The following is a 15,291-nucleotide window of genomic DNA, read 5'->3' on the forward strand; positions in this document are numbered from 1 at the left end:
ACGCCCCTCCGTCATCAACAGTATGCTCTGTACGAAGAGAAAAGTAATAGGAGAGGTGGCAGATAGGTTGACGGGAGAACGCCGGGGGAAAACACCGCGCGTAACGTATCGGCCAAACGTGAAGCGCGCTGCACGACACGTACGTGTAAGGGGATAAAGAAACAGGGGGTGAAATTAAGGGGGAAGAGGGAAGGGACGAGGACGAAGAGCATCGAAGAACATCGGCACGACAACGCGCCACGGCGTTCATGCACGCGTGCGACGACGGGGACACACACGCGACGCCGAAACCGCCGACTCTCGCCTCCTTGCGCTCGCTCAACTCTTTCTCGCTCTGTGATTTGCCTTCAATCCGCAACCACAGCGCCGCCGCATGCAGCTGCCGCGAACACCCGCCGGCATCGCTTAGCGAAGAGTAAAAAGAAGGAAAGGAAAAATAAAGGATGCACGTTTCGATTTTCGAAAGCGCGCGCCAAACGATGCAGAGACAAACCTGAGCGCGCGCGCGTTTTGACGATGTGGCATTGCAGCTACACCGCGCTGATGCAAAACAGGCGCGTCTCGGGGAATACGCGAACAAGACAACATGCATGAAATAATGCAGACAGAGAAATATAGAAAGAGGGAAAAAGGCAAGTCCTTCTTTTTTTTTTCTTTTTGAAAAGGCCCTTCACTCTGTTTCAACCCACTCCTTTCTCTTTGTAGACGAGCAGCGACAAGTTCGGAAACAAGAAGAAACAGGCGCCGTTCTTAGGCGGAACGGAAGCGAAACCTGCAGTAGAAGAAAAACTGTTACTCCAAACGCCTCGTATCGTTTCTCAAACAGTTTGATTCAATTCGGTCCGAAAAATCAAAAATAAAATCGGAGAGTGAAGGAGAGTGTCATCGATCCAACTGAACCACGAAGCTGCACAGAAAACCGATACGGGCTTTTCGTAGTTGAATATTAAAAAAAAGAAATGACCTTGTAAAGTCGACGACAACCAAAGCTGCAACGACTCCTCCTTATCTCGGATATCTGAGAAAACCAAGAGGCTAATATACGAAATAGCGAGCATATTTAATCAAAACTTCGAAGTATAAGGGAACATAGAGGAATGCCGCATGTTTCCTACGCAATCTCCAACGGTGTACGAAGCACAGAATTGTCATCCAACGACTCCGAAGAGCAGCTGCGCGAAGCCACCAATGAAGTTCATACTGTTTCCCTTAAGCTTCAAGCTGCCCGGAATAAGCCGAGTTCTCTCTGCAATCTTACAGCCTCCGTGATTAGTTAACATAGCAGAGTAAACGCCAGGGACGAGCGAGAATTCTGGCACCGGTTTACGACGAAATATTTTTAGACGCTATGAACAGAAAAAAAGTGATTCAACTCGCCGTCGGGAGCACCGACTTCTCTTGTCGATGACTCACTTTAAGGAGGCACGTCCACTCTATTTGGCGATCATTACACTTTCTTCGAAAAATCTTGTGAGCCACAAGAGGGTTAACGTGTCTCTTTAAAAAAAGTCATAAACGTGGCAAGTCGGCAGTGCCTGAAAGGAGACACGCCTGGTAACAACGATGTTTTCCGAGAGATTGTATCCTGAAAACGGGTTCATCACTTATCACAATGCAACGTTGTGTCCATTCAACTGCAAGCCCGTAGTCACTCTCTCAAGGAGTACATCAGCGTTGCCCTGACCTATATAATGAATGAGTAGACAGGCAGTCTCAGCTACACTGGTGCTAAACCTAGCCATGTCATGACTTTGCTAGTAATGAAGAAAATTCCTGCAGCCACCAGTGAGCAACTAAATAAACGGCTATCTCCGATGGCATGAAATATTTTTTTTACATACATTACAAAGGCGTAAATTGTCTGCGCTCGTGGGGCGGTGAAACGCGCCACATCATCCCCAGCGTATCGCCTTGAGCTGCATTTCAAAAAAGCCTTGCCCCCAAACTCTTTTTTTTTACTCCTTAACGTGGCGTATAATAATTAAAAAACACTGATTATTAAGCCTCACAAACGCACTCAGGACCAGCAAAAACGAGAGCCTGACCAAGAGCGCCTCTAAGTAAGAACAGATTAAAATTTTCGCATCACTTGACAGAGCAATTTATACTGTATAGTTTCAAGTCAGTTGACAGAGCGATAGCAAGCCAAGCCAATACAGAAGCGCGGCTCGTAATGTATATGAGCCCGTCTTCTTAGAAGTCCGCGCATACGCTACTTCATTAATAAGACCGACACACTTCTCTTCACCTCTGCCTAAGCATGCACCGCTAACCTAACTTTCAAACTTCGTCCGATGTCGTCCGAGACGAGAAGTTACGTTAACGAGCTTGCTGACGTTAAGAACGGTCGAGCAAAAAGAGGAGAAAACAAACGTTTGGAGTCACGACGAACCGCCCTCGTAAGCGTGCACTTAATAATCAATATTCAGTTATAGTGTTTCGACAGCTTTCGTTTACACTAGTTAGCAACTTTCAATGCTACTCAGCTGCTCAGCGTAAACAAAAGTAAACTAAGCATACACCGAGCTGTCCTGCATAGAGAGTTATCACTGTTTGCTGACCAAGCATGTCAAGATCCGAGAACACTGCGAAAGCAACAGCAAATGGAGTATACTTACCGGATTTTTCGCTGTTTCATTTTTGCGAGCGCGATAACATTACACTAGATACCATATATATTGTTGCCTATGGGCAACACACACACACACACACACACACACAAACACACACACACACACACACACACACAACGCACTTTGCTAACCTAACTGGCAGGCATCTCCAAACTTCTTACGCCTCCTCCCCATCCACTTGCCCGTTCAACGAAAGGTGAACGAACAGACAGTTACTACAGAAGCATATACTCTTTACCTATCATCTTATGGCAAACTGGGGCAGCCGTTGTCGCAGTCTACGTAAATCCACATGAAGGACTGTCTATATATGTGCTCTGAAAACGGCTCGTATTTTTCCTGTTGCTTAGCAGTCTAGCTTTGCAGTCCTCTGACGTACTCCAGGACAATGTTTAACCTACGAATTGAATACGGAAGAGTAAAGCAGCCGAAAAAAAAAAAGGAGGAAGGACCAGGAACACCGCGAAAAAAAATGGGGGTAATCAGAACAGCACCGGAAACACGATACGGGCGGAAATGACTACAATTTCGAAATATCCTCGAAAAGCTGTAAACTTCCGGCGCAGCGCACGTGTTTGATGACATTTTTTTTTTTTTACGGTTCTAGGAAACAAACTTCTACCGAACCCTTGTGTTGCAGTAACGAAAGTCAACAAATCCGGGTAATATCTTCGTAAAGATGAAGTAAGGCCACCGGTCTCTGTGCCCTTCCTGGCCGCAAACGATCAGACTGTCTCTATTTCCCAAGTTACTTGCACGCATAAAGCAACGAATACGCGAGAGATCGGGTTGGGACGAAAAATGAGCCGCTTGCAAATTCCGGAAGCGGAAAACGGGTCTCGCACACTTCCGACTTTGCAGAAGCAAACAGGATTGTGAATCCTTCAGATTGCCTTCTACAGGGCGAGCGATCGCGCGTAAACGCGAGAAATCAATTGTTTTTTCGAGGAAATGCGAGACCGCAAGCATTGAAGTAGACGGTGTATGCAACTGTGTTTGCGGGCCCAGCTCAGTGAAAGAAAGAATGAAAGAAAGAGAGAAGGAAACAAACAAATAAATAAATAAATAAATAAATAAATAAATAAATAAATAAATAAATAAATAAATAAATACTCAAGTTTGCTTTTGAGGCGCGCTGAAGAGTCCCGGGCTGTGAAGAATGCGACGCCGGCTCAGCTCATAATGATGTGGTTTTGGCGCGTAAACCCCAAGCAACAACAACACAAAACAAAAGGAATATAGAACAGACGAAAAACCTGTTTCACTGAAGGTGACAACAACGTAATTTAAACGACAAATATTGCAACGTAGTTAAGTCAAAACTCGCAGTAAAACTGCATGGTTAACGCCGGCCATTAAAGCTCTTCATCCCACGCCTGGTTGAACGCATTCGCAATTTCATTTTTTTTCCCTCTCATTCTCTTGTTCTCTGTTTACATGGGGATAAATTTTGCCCCTTTACCACCGAGACGAAACGAACGTCTATATTTTTTTTTCGTCACATCAACCATCATGAAAAGAAATGATAGCAGTTATACAGTTACGATAAACGAGAAAAAAAGTGTTACACAAAACCAACAAATTCAGACAAAACTAGTCCATAGCACTTTCCATGTTACGGCATCTCGACACGCTGCCGCACTGCTTAATAATAATAATAATAATAATAATAATAATAATAATAATAATAATAATAATAATAATTATTATTATTATTATTATAATAATAATAATTATAATAATAATAATTATAATATTATTATTATTATTATTATTATTATTATTATTATTATTATTATTATTATTATTATTATTATTATTATTATTATTATTATTATTTACGTTTTTATGTCCCAAAACCGAGATATGATCATGAGAGACGCCGTAGTGGAGGGCACCAGAAATTTTGATTATCCGAGTTCTTCAATGTGTACCGAGATCGCACCAGTACACGGACATCTACCATTTCGCCTCACTCAAAATGCGACCAGAATCTGCTTCAGAGCGATTGAAAAAACGCGAACCAAGATAACTCGAACCGGAAAATAAATACGTAAACAAAAAGCCTGCAATAAAGGAAAGAAAAACAACTAACAAAAAACGGGCTTCGGGATGACTCGTCAGTCACGCCAAGACTCACCTTCAGCGGCCTGGTTCTCCCCAGCCATCGATGGGTCGGGCACTAAACCTAGAAAATAACAAACAAGTGCACATGAATCATCTTCGTATCTGCCATCGTGAAACCAAATGAATCAAGTGCATGAAGTGCATTCTTGCGTCACGCGTTGCACAAAAACAAAAACACAAAGCTAGACCCTAAGATGTTTAGAAAAAAAAGTTCAACGATTTAGAGTACTTCGTACTCAACTATGGGAGGCAGTGAGCCGAAAGAAAAAATCAAAGCATATCCACGAAGTGAATGCTGAGGACGGGGCAAAGCAGTGTGTATCCGATAGTGAATCGCGCCGTTCTATGTTGCTCTGGTTGACAGCCTTTTGTTTTGTTCATTGTAGCCTTTTGTTCAGTCATATGCTTAGCTTGATGGGTAGCTTAATGCCACTGTTTTTCTGGTGTAGTGGCATTTTAGTTCGTTTTTTCTGGTTCAGAGCTCCTTATAACGTTTTTTTGTTGTTGTTGTTCACAAATCTTTCTGCTTTTACATCTCATGTAGAGCCGGGATCTGGTTTGTGGACGGAGGGACGTTGTGCGCTGTTAAGGTGCTATCTAAAAAAAATAATAATGAAGAGTATAGCACTCACTAAGCAGTAAGCGTGTGATTTAACACACAAATTAACAAGTAGTATGCACAAGCACGAAAGGCACAATAACAAAATGTATTGCTACGGGGCATGCTACGGGGTATAAAGCAATGAAATTGAAAGCGACAGTATTTGTATGGGCCTTTGAAAAAGGCGAGAACAAAAAACCCCACAGCGAATGGAACAAGAAAAGGCACACAGGAATCAAATGGGCTGGTGATTAAAAACTAAAGCAAAGCGGAAAAATTTCGTATCTTCAATTTTGTATACTCATGTCTCTGTTCCATGGTTTTATTCACGACCAGAAGTAACTCATGATCTCAATCAGCATTAAAGGCAACTGAGAAAAGAAAAACAAAAGACTGGCCACACGTCCATAAGCTGGCCAAGATAATTACCACAACAAAGGAATGGGACTCCGCATACATAACGTAATAATTACAGAGTTCACTATAAAAACTCAAAGTATTTCTGCATAGCACAAATAAAAAAGTATTTTTAAGAAGTTACCATTGCACTTTTGATGTAGGATATAATGACGAAAGAAAGGTATTTTGATTATGGGTATTTCGGCGACTAACGGGCGTTTTCTTTTTCAGGGCCCACCGTGACTCATCGCAAGAAACTTTGCTTGGTTGACACCGCCACGTTCAGGTAGGCGTGCCAACAGTAAATCATTAGGTTTATCGTACAAATGCACGCAATCATAATAAAAAAAATCCCACGCCAAACAGCATGCGCGACAACGTGAACATAGGTTATATGTATCGGCTGCCGTTAATGAAAAGCGAATGGTTTAAATTGGGTCAATTTCGCCTCGGCCTTAGTAATACGGGTATCTTTATTAGTTATTATGTAAAGGTTAAAAAGCGCATATATGTGCAGCATGTACGAAATATCCCCTGCTCAGGGCTTATAAATCCAAGACCAGCCCCTCAAAACAAATCAGCCAATAATATAAACGTACGTTCTATCGTCCAGCATCCAGTCAGTTCCAATAAAGCGGGTGCCTTATTCCAACAATGACAGCACAAGCCTCGCTTTAGTAAGGAAGACTATTTACTGTCAGGGAGCACTGACGACAAGACGGTGACACAAGACAGTCGCTGAGTAGGATTGGCTCTTAGTAGCGGTCCAGATTCGCTACCGAATACACATCGGATATATCAGAAAAAAAGAAAACACAGAGTTGCGTTTCCTGTCACCTCTTTTTCGCTTTCGCTACTGCCACTAAACCGAAACAAACAGGTGTTGTTCAGGTTTCTGGAAGCACCAATCGCTTGAAGGAAAAACACTTCCAGAGCAAGCCGAGCTGCGCCGGGTGGGAAAGCGCCCTCTCGAAAAGCAACTCGCATTAGAGAGACGCTGTGCCGTAGTAAGTGAAATAAGTGGCGCAGGACGCGCTGAGCACCTGCAGCAGCAACAACGGCAGCGTGGAAAACGCAATTTGTTCGGGCAGCACCGTGCGGCGACTTCGACAGGTGCGCGTGACCCGAATGCCTCGGTTCCAATACAACTCCGTATAGATAAAAGTGCTGATTGTGTATTGGGAAGCAAGCCTTGCAAGGGGGAGGTAAAACACTGGCCGAACGGACCTCCCCTCTCACCCCCCTTAACGCAACGCCGAAAGGCAACGTCGACCGAGTGGCTGCAACGGCGCGGTACGAGACCCAGCCCGCAAGCGATGCGGCGTGCGGGTCTGGAAAATCGCAGCGCTACGCGCTGACACCTCTCTCTTTGCCGAAGCGTTCACATTGCACCATTTATCGGGTATATAGTTCCGCGCAGTACTGATAAGTCATTCGATAGCAGCGCCCGTTATCGATCAAGACTCCCACAGTAAGCATGAAACGAGCTGCTCTTTTGTCGATTACACTCTTCTATGTGTTTGTCGCTGTATCAATAACGAATGAATACCAACTAGTCCCAATGAATACCAACTATAGTCCAGTTCACTGTAAACCTAGCCCACGCCTGCGGTACCGAGGAGATATTGTAACATATCTTCTGCGACTGTCCGTGCTGCGCTGTACAGAGACGATCCCTCTCATTCGCTCTCATTTGTCCTGAACACAAAGCGATTGATTGATATGTGGGGTTTAACGTCCCAAAACCACCATATGATTATGAGAGACGCCGTAGTGGAGGGCTCCGGAAATTTCGACCACCTGGGGTTCTTTAACGTGCACCCAAATCTGAGCACACGGGCCTACAACATTTCCGCCTCCATCGGAAATGCAGCCGCCGCAGCCGGGATTCGAACCCGCGACGTGCGGGTCAGCAGCCCAGTACCTTAGCCGCTAGACCACCGCGGCGGGGCCTGAACACAAAGCGATGACACTAGAAACTGTACTATACTAAAATGCCTGAAAAAAAAACCGTTTTTGTGCCCGTATTCTCGCGTGCTAGTGATGTGGACATAATAGACGCTCTTGATCATTCTTATTCCTATTTCCTAACGCTTTCCGAAGAAAGTGAATGTTCTGTAAACCGATTGTGGTGCTTTTCAAAGACCTAGTAAATAAATGTATCCAAAACTTTGTTCCTCACAAACGCAAGGTATTAAACCGGTCTAGCCCCTGGATTACGAAAGAAATCGTACGCCTAGGGCGCAAGCTAAAGAAGGCAAGAAAGCAACAAACAGAACGAGCGTCATTGTCTGGACTAGATAATATATCAGAGATGCGTCACACACTGAAAGCCAAATTGAAAAGTGCAAAGGAAAAATATCAAAGCGAGGCTTTGACAAGTTTTCTCTTGACGTCACCAAATAAGTTTTGGCAATATCTTTCACCGAAAAAAAGTCCAGTATCAAGCTTATCTATTAACGGTGATGTTACAACCGACAAGAGGGAAATAGCAGGCGCGATAAATGATTACTTCTGTTCGGTGTACACGCGTGATGACGTTACCCCTGATTTCATCACATATGACACCATGCCACCTATCGACGTCTGTATCACTGAAGGGGGTGTCTTATCGCTTCTGCTTAATCTCGATCCAAAAAAGTCACCGGGCATTGACTCTGTACCTAACGCCTTTCTGATAAGGTATGCTGAAAGGAATGCTGAATACCTATGTTTGATCTTTAAATCATCTCTCCTGGGCGCTGAACTTCCGAGTGATTGGAAGCACGCTAAGATCACTCCAGTACCAAAATCTGATGACCATTCACTTGTATCCTCGTTTAGGCCTATCTCCTTGCTATGCACTAGTGTCAAAATTCTAGAGCATATAATATTCAAACATTTGTCTATGTTTGTGGAAAGAAATAACCTCATCACGCCCCTTCAGCGCGGCTTTCGCAAAGGGTATTCTACGGTAGCCCAGCTTATTGAGACGTTTCATGACCTGGCAGCAGCGATCGATATGAATGGTCAAGTAGATGTTATATTATTGGATTTTGAGAAAGCTTTCGATCGCATGAGTCTCCAGAAATTACTAATTAAGCTCAAACCAATTCTGAAAAATAAGAAATTACTTGCATGGATAACTGCTTATCTTTCAATGAGGAGCCAATGTGTTGCCATTGATGGTGTCACCTCGAGTTCCGCCCCCGTGAAATCGGGTGTGCCTCAAGGGTCAATTTTGGGGCCGTTGTTTTTTCTGTTATTTATTAATGATATTGTGCTAAACTTGCCCGTAAAAATAAAGCTTTTCGCGGACGATTGTATACTATATCAGGAAATGTATAGTTACAGTGATCAAGAATCTTTAAATACCGCACTAGCAACGCTACAAACGTGATGTGAAAATTGGTAGATGACAATTAATTATAAAAAACAGTAGCAATGCGAGTTACGCGTAAGAAACAGCCGCTTCTGTTTACCTATCACGTCAATGGTCATGCGTTATCCGAAGTCACTAAACACAGATATTTAGGACTCATACTCACATCAGACTTAAAATGGAATGAACACATAGAATATATATTGAAAGAAAGGCAATGAAAAAGCTTGGCTATTTGCGAAGGAGGCTTGTGAATGCCACACCACACATCAAACTTCTCACGTGCAAAACTTTCATTAGACCAGTATTAGAATATGGAGCTGCGGTGTGGGATCCCTTTACTGAGTCCAATATTAAAAAAATTAGAAATGGTCCAAAGAAAATCTGTCCGATTTGTTTTTAATTGTTATAGTTGGCGTACTTCCCCTTCACTACTACTAATTAAAGCGGATCTCAAAAAACTACAGGAGAGAAGAAGAATGGAGAGGCTGAAGCTTTTTTACCTCATTTTCCACAACAAAATTGGTATCAACAAAACAGTGCACATTAGACAAATAAGTGAATATGCTGTGCGCTCACATCATTCAAAGAAAGTTTTTGATTACGTAAACCGCACAGACACATTCAGGTATTCATTTTTTCCAAGAACTACCCGTGAGTGGAATTGCCTATCACCCGATGCTATACAGTGTCCAACAGTTGATTTATTTCTACATGCTCTCAATAACCACTAACAGTTTTTTGTACAGTCATGCAGCCCAGAGTTACGCAATGCTTCCATTTTTTAGTACGTTTCAGTCAGCAAAGCTATGCCATTGTTGTAATGTTTTTTTTAGTTTTTTTTTTAAATTAATACAAAATTGTTGAATTGTAACCACTGTCAGTACGCTGTGTGATGTCAATTTTGTTTTTTGTAGTAAACATTTCTGTATGTCCATTCCTGCTTAACACCTGGTAAACAGGTCAGCAGTATGTAATAAATAAATAATAATAAATATTCTCCAATGCCATCCTGAATAGTCATTGAGAATTCAAGCAAACAAGGCATTGCTAAAATTTCTAAGGACAACATACTTGCTCGACTGACTGTAGACTGTATGCGCCGTATACCACCCAATACAGCCGCTCCACGCTGTTACGTTGTATGTGTGGTGACCCCCCCTCTTTCACACTAACTCTTTACTGTTCTTCGATCCCCTCCACCTGTGCAGGATAGCTATAGTTTACAAGCCATGCCAAACAGGTTACCATCCTTGCCTTTGCTCTCACACCTTTCGGGAGGTCGAAGCACCTTAGAAATGTTGGCGGAGAGGTCTCTCGAAAATTGGAATCATATGCGGGGCTCACAGGTTTTATCCATAGAGTTTCTCGAAATTAACTAGAGGGGACAATGGCGCTGCGATCGTTCAGCGACCATACGAATTTTGGGTATGCCATTCATTTGCCTAGTCGTAGTGCTTGCAGGGCGGCAAACGCGCTTGTGGCTTCATTTATTGCTGTGTTTTGATTTTGTTTCGAAGAAAAGAACAAACCGTTTTTCACTTCGTGGCCCGATTTGAAGTAGTAAGCCTAAATAATTAAGATGGTGAAGCGTAACTGCCGAACATTTGCTGATCGTTGTTTCGTGAAAAAGCAGCTTCAAGCCACGCGAATACAGAACGAACGTAAAGTGCGAAGATTAGGCAAATCCATGTCATACCCGTAATTCCCATGCTCGCTGAAGCACCGTGAATTGCAGCTCCCATAGACACTTGCGCCCCAGTTCCCTCTAGTGTATATTTAGGAAACTATATATGTTTTATCTTCTATGCGCGAGGCTTCGAGAACATGTCTGCCGGAATTAATGTTTCTGGGCGCCAAAGGAAACTCTCTTTTTCCAGCAGTACTGAATAACGTTGAGGGGCGAAAATAAAACTTTGTAGAGAGCGCAGTGAATTATATTTGAAATACAAATGAGCGCCCATTTTGCTCCTTGTGTTTCAATGCGAAAAAGTACTTGCGCTTAACATCTACAGGGTATCCTTCGCACACTGTCCACGATTAGTGGTCCACACAAAAACTCAGCGTCCCAAAATGCCTCAAGGCGGCACTATACGCGAGAGCACTTCCGTCCTTCAACAAATAGTTTCAGCACGGAAAGTCGAAATGCATCTATTCTTGAACGCCTGAGCGCACAGAGAAATTCGATATGCGAGTGCGAAAGCGCTAAAGTGACAGATGAAAATTTGAAAAAAAAAAAACATCCACCTTATAATTATTGCGTCTTTCCGAGCGCTAAACTTTTCGACATCAATGAAGAAACCCTGATGAGGCCACCACATCAATCACATACCAGGCTGACGTGCACACGCAGCACACAGAAACATGGCTGCAGCACAGAGCCCACTTCTCGGCACTTTCACGAGTTTCGCCAAATCTTGAACGAGCGTCGCTACATTTAGTTAATTTCCACTTACATTTCCACGCTGTAATCAAGAATACATCGCTTTCCGTACGATACGCATTGTGCTACATGGCATAAGCGCAACGACAACTCGCCCTAAATGCATAAATACTAATTGGGTGGCTCGAAACCACTATATAGCAATACGTCCATCGTGATGAACAGCTCCTATTAGACAGTCCTTGCGGCAACAATGCGGTTCCGTATGGCTACCGCTATAGAAAGGAACTATAATTGCCGGAACCAACGGACAAAACGTCATAGAACCTCTCCTTGGAAGGGACTACAGTATTAAGCGCACGACCACATAACAAAACTAAGCCTCTATGCACTGACTACATCAGGAGAGAAAAATACCGCCCTAGCACTCCGTACAGATGGCTAGCCAGCGAAGCTGAAACGTGCGGCCACAGCGAGTGCAGACGTTACAGATGAAGTCAAAGTGTCCCTCGAGAAAACACCACCGAAAACGGGCGTTGGCGCTATAGCGAACGCCTTTCCGCCATTGCTACGTTGACGCTGCTCTGCCTGCAACGCCGCTTTCTCGGCTTGCCGTTGTCGCCTGCGTTCCGCCCGAAAAGCTGCTTCATCCTCGGTGCGCAGTGGCTGCTTGCGTTTTGCCACCCGGTCTTATTCTCCCACCCGGACTGCTCCATCGGCCCAGCGAACATGAATTCTTTCACGGATCAGCTGCCGCACCGTTCTTGGAAAGTGGCATGCTGTTCGGGCGTTCGAACGATCCGTGCCATCCCAATGTGGAAGTTGAAAGTTCAAACAGCTGCGCGCGGGCTCGGCGGCGCGGCTGCGAAAGGATGAACGCCGGCGCTGTCAATGGAGACCGTTATCGTTTCTCCTTGCGAACGAATTTTCGTTTCGCCTAGCCATATACAGCTTTGGCTGTAAATAAATCACTCACGATTGCGATACTGCGTCATGCGAGTTCTGAGGGAAGCTTCGTGTTGGGACAAGGCCAACTGTGTTTGTAAGTTTTCGCTTTCCGCGAGGTATCGACTTTACCATAAATAATATTTCTTGGTGAAGTAAGACAGCACCCACTACGCCATTATTCATCTTTCTGAGGATAAGGGAGGTATATGGTACACGTCTGCAAGGTATCACATGCACTTTGTTGATGCTGAATGCGGCTGATAACGATGAAGAATTGTGGCTGGGCACATCGCAGTGAGCGGGAAGCATTAAACCACACTGATTGCACAATTAGCATTTTGTGATGACTGGCTTTTATTTTACTGTTCCACCGCGCTATATCCCACAGCTTAACCCGACTCCTCGCTCGACATGACACCAGTATAAGTTTCCAGTGGCAGCGTGGCGCTGTGGCCACATCCCCCTCAGAGCTTAGGTATTTTTTTATATTTTTTGTATGTCTATCGGTTACGCCACAGACGGTGACGTATCTCCATGCAGGAGCATACACCTAAGCGACGCGTTCTAAAAACATGCATGTCGCGTACCAGCAACAATTTTGACTTTGCGCGGCGACAGACACCTGCAAAGTGTAGCTTCAGAAGCAAATGAGCTATAAGGTAACACACTAACATAGGAAGCGAGTTGACATCAACTGCCACGCACTTTTTACAACGTCCATGCACACAGCACACTGCAACAACGAGGCTTGATACGACAAGCAGTCGCGGAGAAGGAGACTAAAATAAAATAAAGCCAGCGAGTACACATATACCAGAAACGTGACTCTTTTTTTTTTCTTTCTCGCACCCGCAAGCAATGTTGCACCGTGTGTACGTGCACGGCTCGGGTGCGACGACAGCGTACACACGCGAACCACGCAGCAGCGCACGCTACGAGGTAAAAGTGCCGATAGGATTAGTGTTATAGAGCAGGGGGTCCCGTCTAACGCCATGCGACGTGCCGGAGGCGGGGCAAGTCAGACGCGGGACGGCGAAAAAAAAAGGACAGAGAGGGAACGTGAACGGTAATGCGCGCTGATCTTGGGTAAATCTCGTAATTCCGTCTTCCCCACTACGGTGTGCTGGCCGTCCCAGACACATCTATACATACATAAATATATCTTTACACGGCCCGTCGTGAACGCCCGGCTATTTTCGCGTTGCTGCGAGCGTCGTCTCGCACGAACGTGACCTGCCTCGGTGAAAAGGTGTTACGATTCCGTTCTCCCCGCGGGGAATCAGTAGCGGAAGGCGGCGCACGGCTGGGATGGCTGCGCGCGGAGCGCCAGCCTAGCTCCTACGAGGTTAGGAGACAGCCGAGGCGAGAAGGCCGAGAAATTGTTCGCCAGTCCTGCGTGAAAACGGGGGCACCAGACGACGTCGTGTTCCGGCGGCTTAACCAAATCAGCGTCGGAACGACAGCTTGCTCCTATTTTCACTTCTTTTTTTTTCTGTTTTCCTCGATCGTAAACACGTTGCCGGAGGAGCTTGTGTAAACGTAGCGACACGACAGGCGAGTGAAAAAAGGGAAAGGAGCATTTCGACACTTGCGCACAACGATGAAAAAAAGATGAGCGCGTTGTTCCAAAGAGAGGCTTCGAATGAAATCGACAAGACGTCGTTCGACCTGCAAAGGCCGCCAGTTCGCCACGGCATTTGTGTAACACGTTAGGCACGACGGAACGTACTACGTCGCTGCAGCTGCACGGAAAGAGTATACAGAAATGTACGGGCATATATATCGTGTTTTCGTGCTCTGTGCTAAAGTGCCTTTATGGCAAAACCTATAGGCCTCGCCAATATACAAGGTTGCAAATAGCGAAATCGCGAATGCGGCGCTAATCGTACAATATAGTCTGCCGAACGCATCGTAAAGAAAATGACGCTTACTTCGAAAGCTTATAACGGATGGCACCGCGCAAAGTCAAAAGAAAAACACGCCTGAAAGAAAGTTTTAACAGTAACATCTCACAGTAACATCAGTAACACAGACGCCATTTTCCATAACACGTACATCAAATTCTTTCAAGCCAAAATCGGTACTTGATTTCATTGGTATGTGGGGTTTAACGTCCCAAAACCACCATATGATTATGAGACACGCCGTAGCGCAGGGCTCCAGAAATTTCGACCACCTGTGGTTCTTTAACGTGCACCCAAATCTGAGCACACGGGCCTACAAAAATCGGTACTTCAAGACTCGGGTAACAGCATTTTTTTTTTCATGCAATCTCCCCCGTTTACAACAGCAATGGCTAGCGCTTTCAGACAATACATAGCGTTCGGTACACTGCGCACAACTTTGACAGCAGCCCGCGTTCTATACCTTCATTAGTTACCATAAAGCATCCATGGCTCGCCAGTAATACTATCGCATTAACGAAGACTTCATGCGTACTAATGAAAACTCCTTAATGAAAACTAACCGAAGTGCAGTTTTAAAAGGCCGTAATTAGCGTGTTCATAAAGTATACCGTTGCGAAACTGGGGTATGTCACCGGAGCGAGCTCAGTCGATAATGTTCAGGGCTTCGCCAAGGGACTGGCGAGCAATGAAATAAAGACAAATAGAAACAGGAAAAGAAAATATATCAGTACCCAAAACGCTAGATTCAGGTGTCACCCATAAAGCGAGTCAATTAAACGTAAGACGATCGATGTTGAAACTTGCTACGCATTTATCTACTTGTGTATAACGAATATATTGGATCGGTTCAGCGTGGGACGCTGCGAAGCGTCGGTCAGCTTTAGAACAAGCCTAAAACGAGTATACCGCATTCCACTAATTACAAAAGCACG

The 15,291-nt window shown here is 44.6% G+C and overlaps 2 protein-coding genes across 4 annotated transcripts in view; one reads left to right on the forward strand and one right to left on the reverse strand.

Annotated features, from left to right (window-relative positions):
- Positions 1-15,291, reverse strand: part of timeout (circadian regulator timeout) — a 318,914-nt gene that overhangs the window by 208,703 nt on the left and 94,920 nt on the right. The window contains exon 15 of the mRNA XM_037423870.2: positions 4,774-4,821. Within this exon, the coding sequence (XP_037279767.2) occupies positions 4,774-4,821 (48 nt within the window). The remainder of the gene's footprint in view (positions 1-4,773; positions 4,822-15,291) is intronic.
- The window catches only part of LOC119172098 (uncharacterized), a 252,954-nt gene that overhangs the window by 203,106 nt on the left and 34,557 nt on the right, over positions 1-15,291 (forward strand). For all 3 annotated transcript variants that reach the window (XM_075892932.1, XM_075892931.1, XM_075892933.1), the window contains one exon: positions 5,992-6,046. The gene's annotated coding sequence lies outside the window, so the exon portion shown is untranslated. The remainder of the gene's footprint in view (positions 1-5,991; positions 6,047-15,291) is intronic.

This window comes from Rhipicephalus microplus, chromosome 4, assembly GCF_043290135.1.
Source record: "Rhipicephalus microplus isolate Deutch F79 chromosome 4, USDA_Rmic, whole genome shotgun sequence".
Classification (NCBI taxonomy): domain Eukaryota; kingdom Metazoa; phylum Arthropoda; class Arachnida; order Ixodida; family Ixodidae; genus Rhipicephalus; species Rhipicephalus microplus.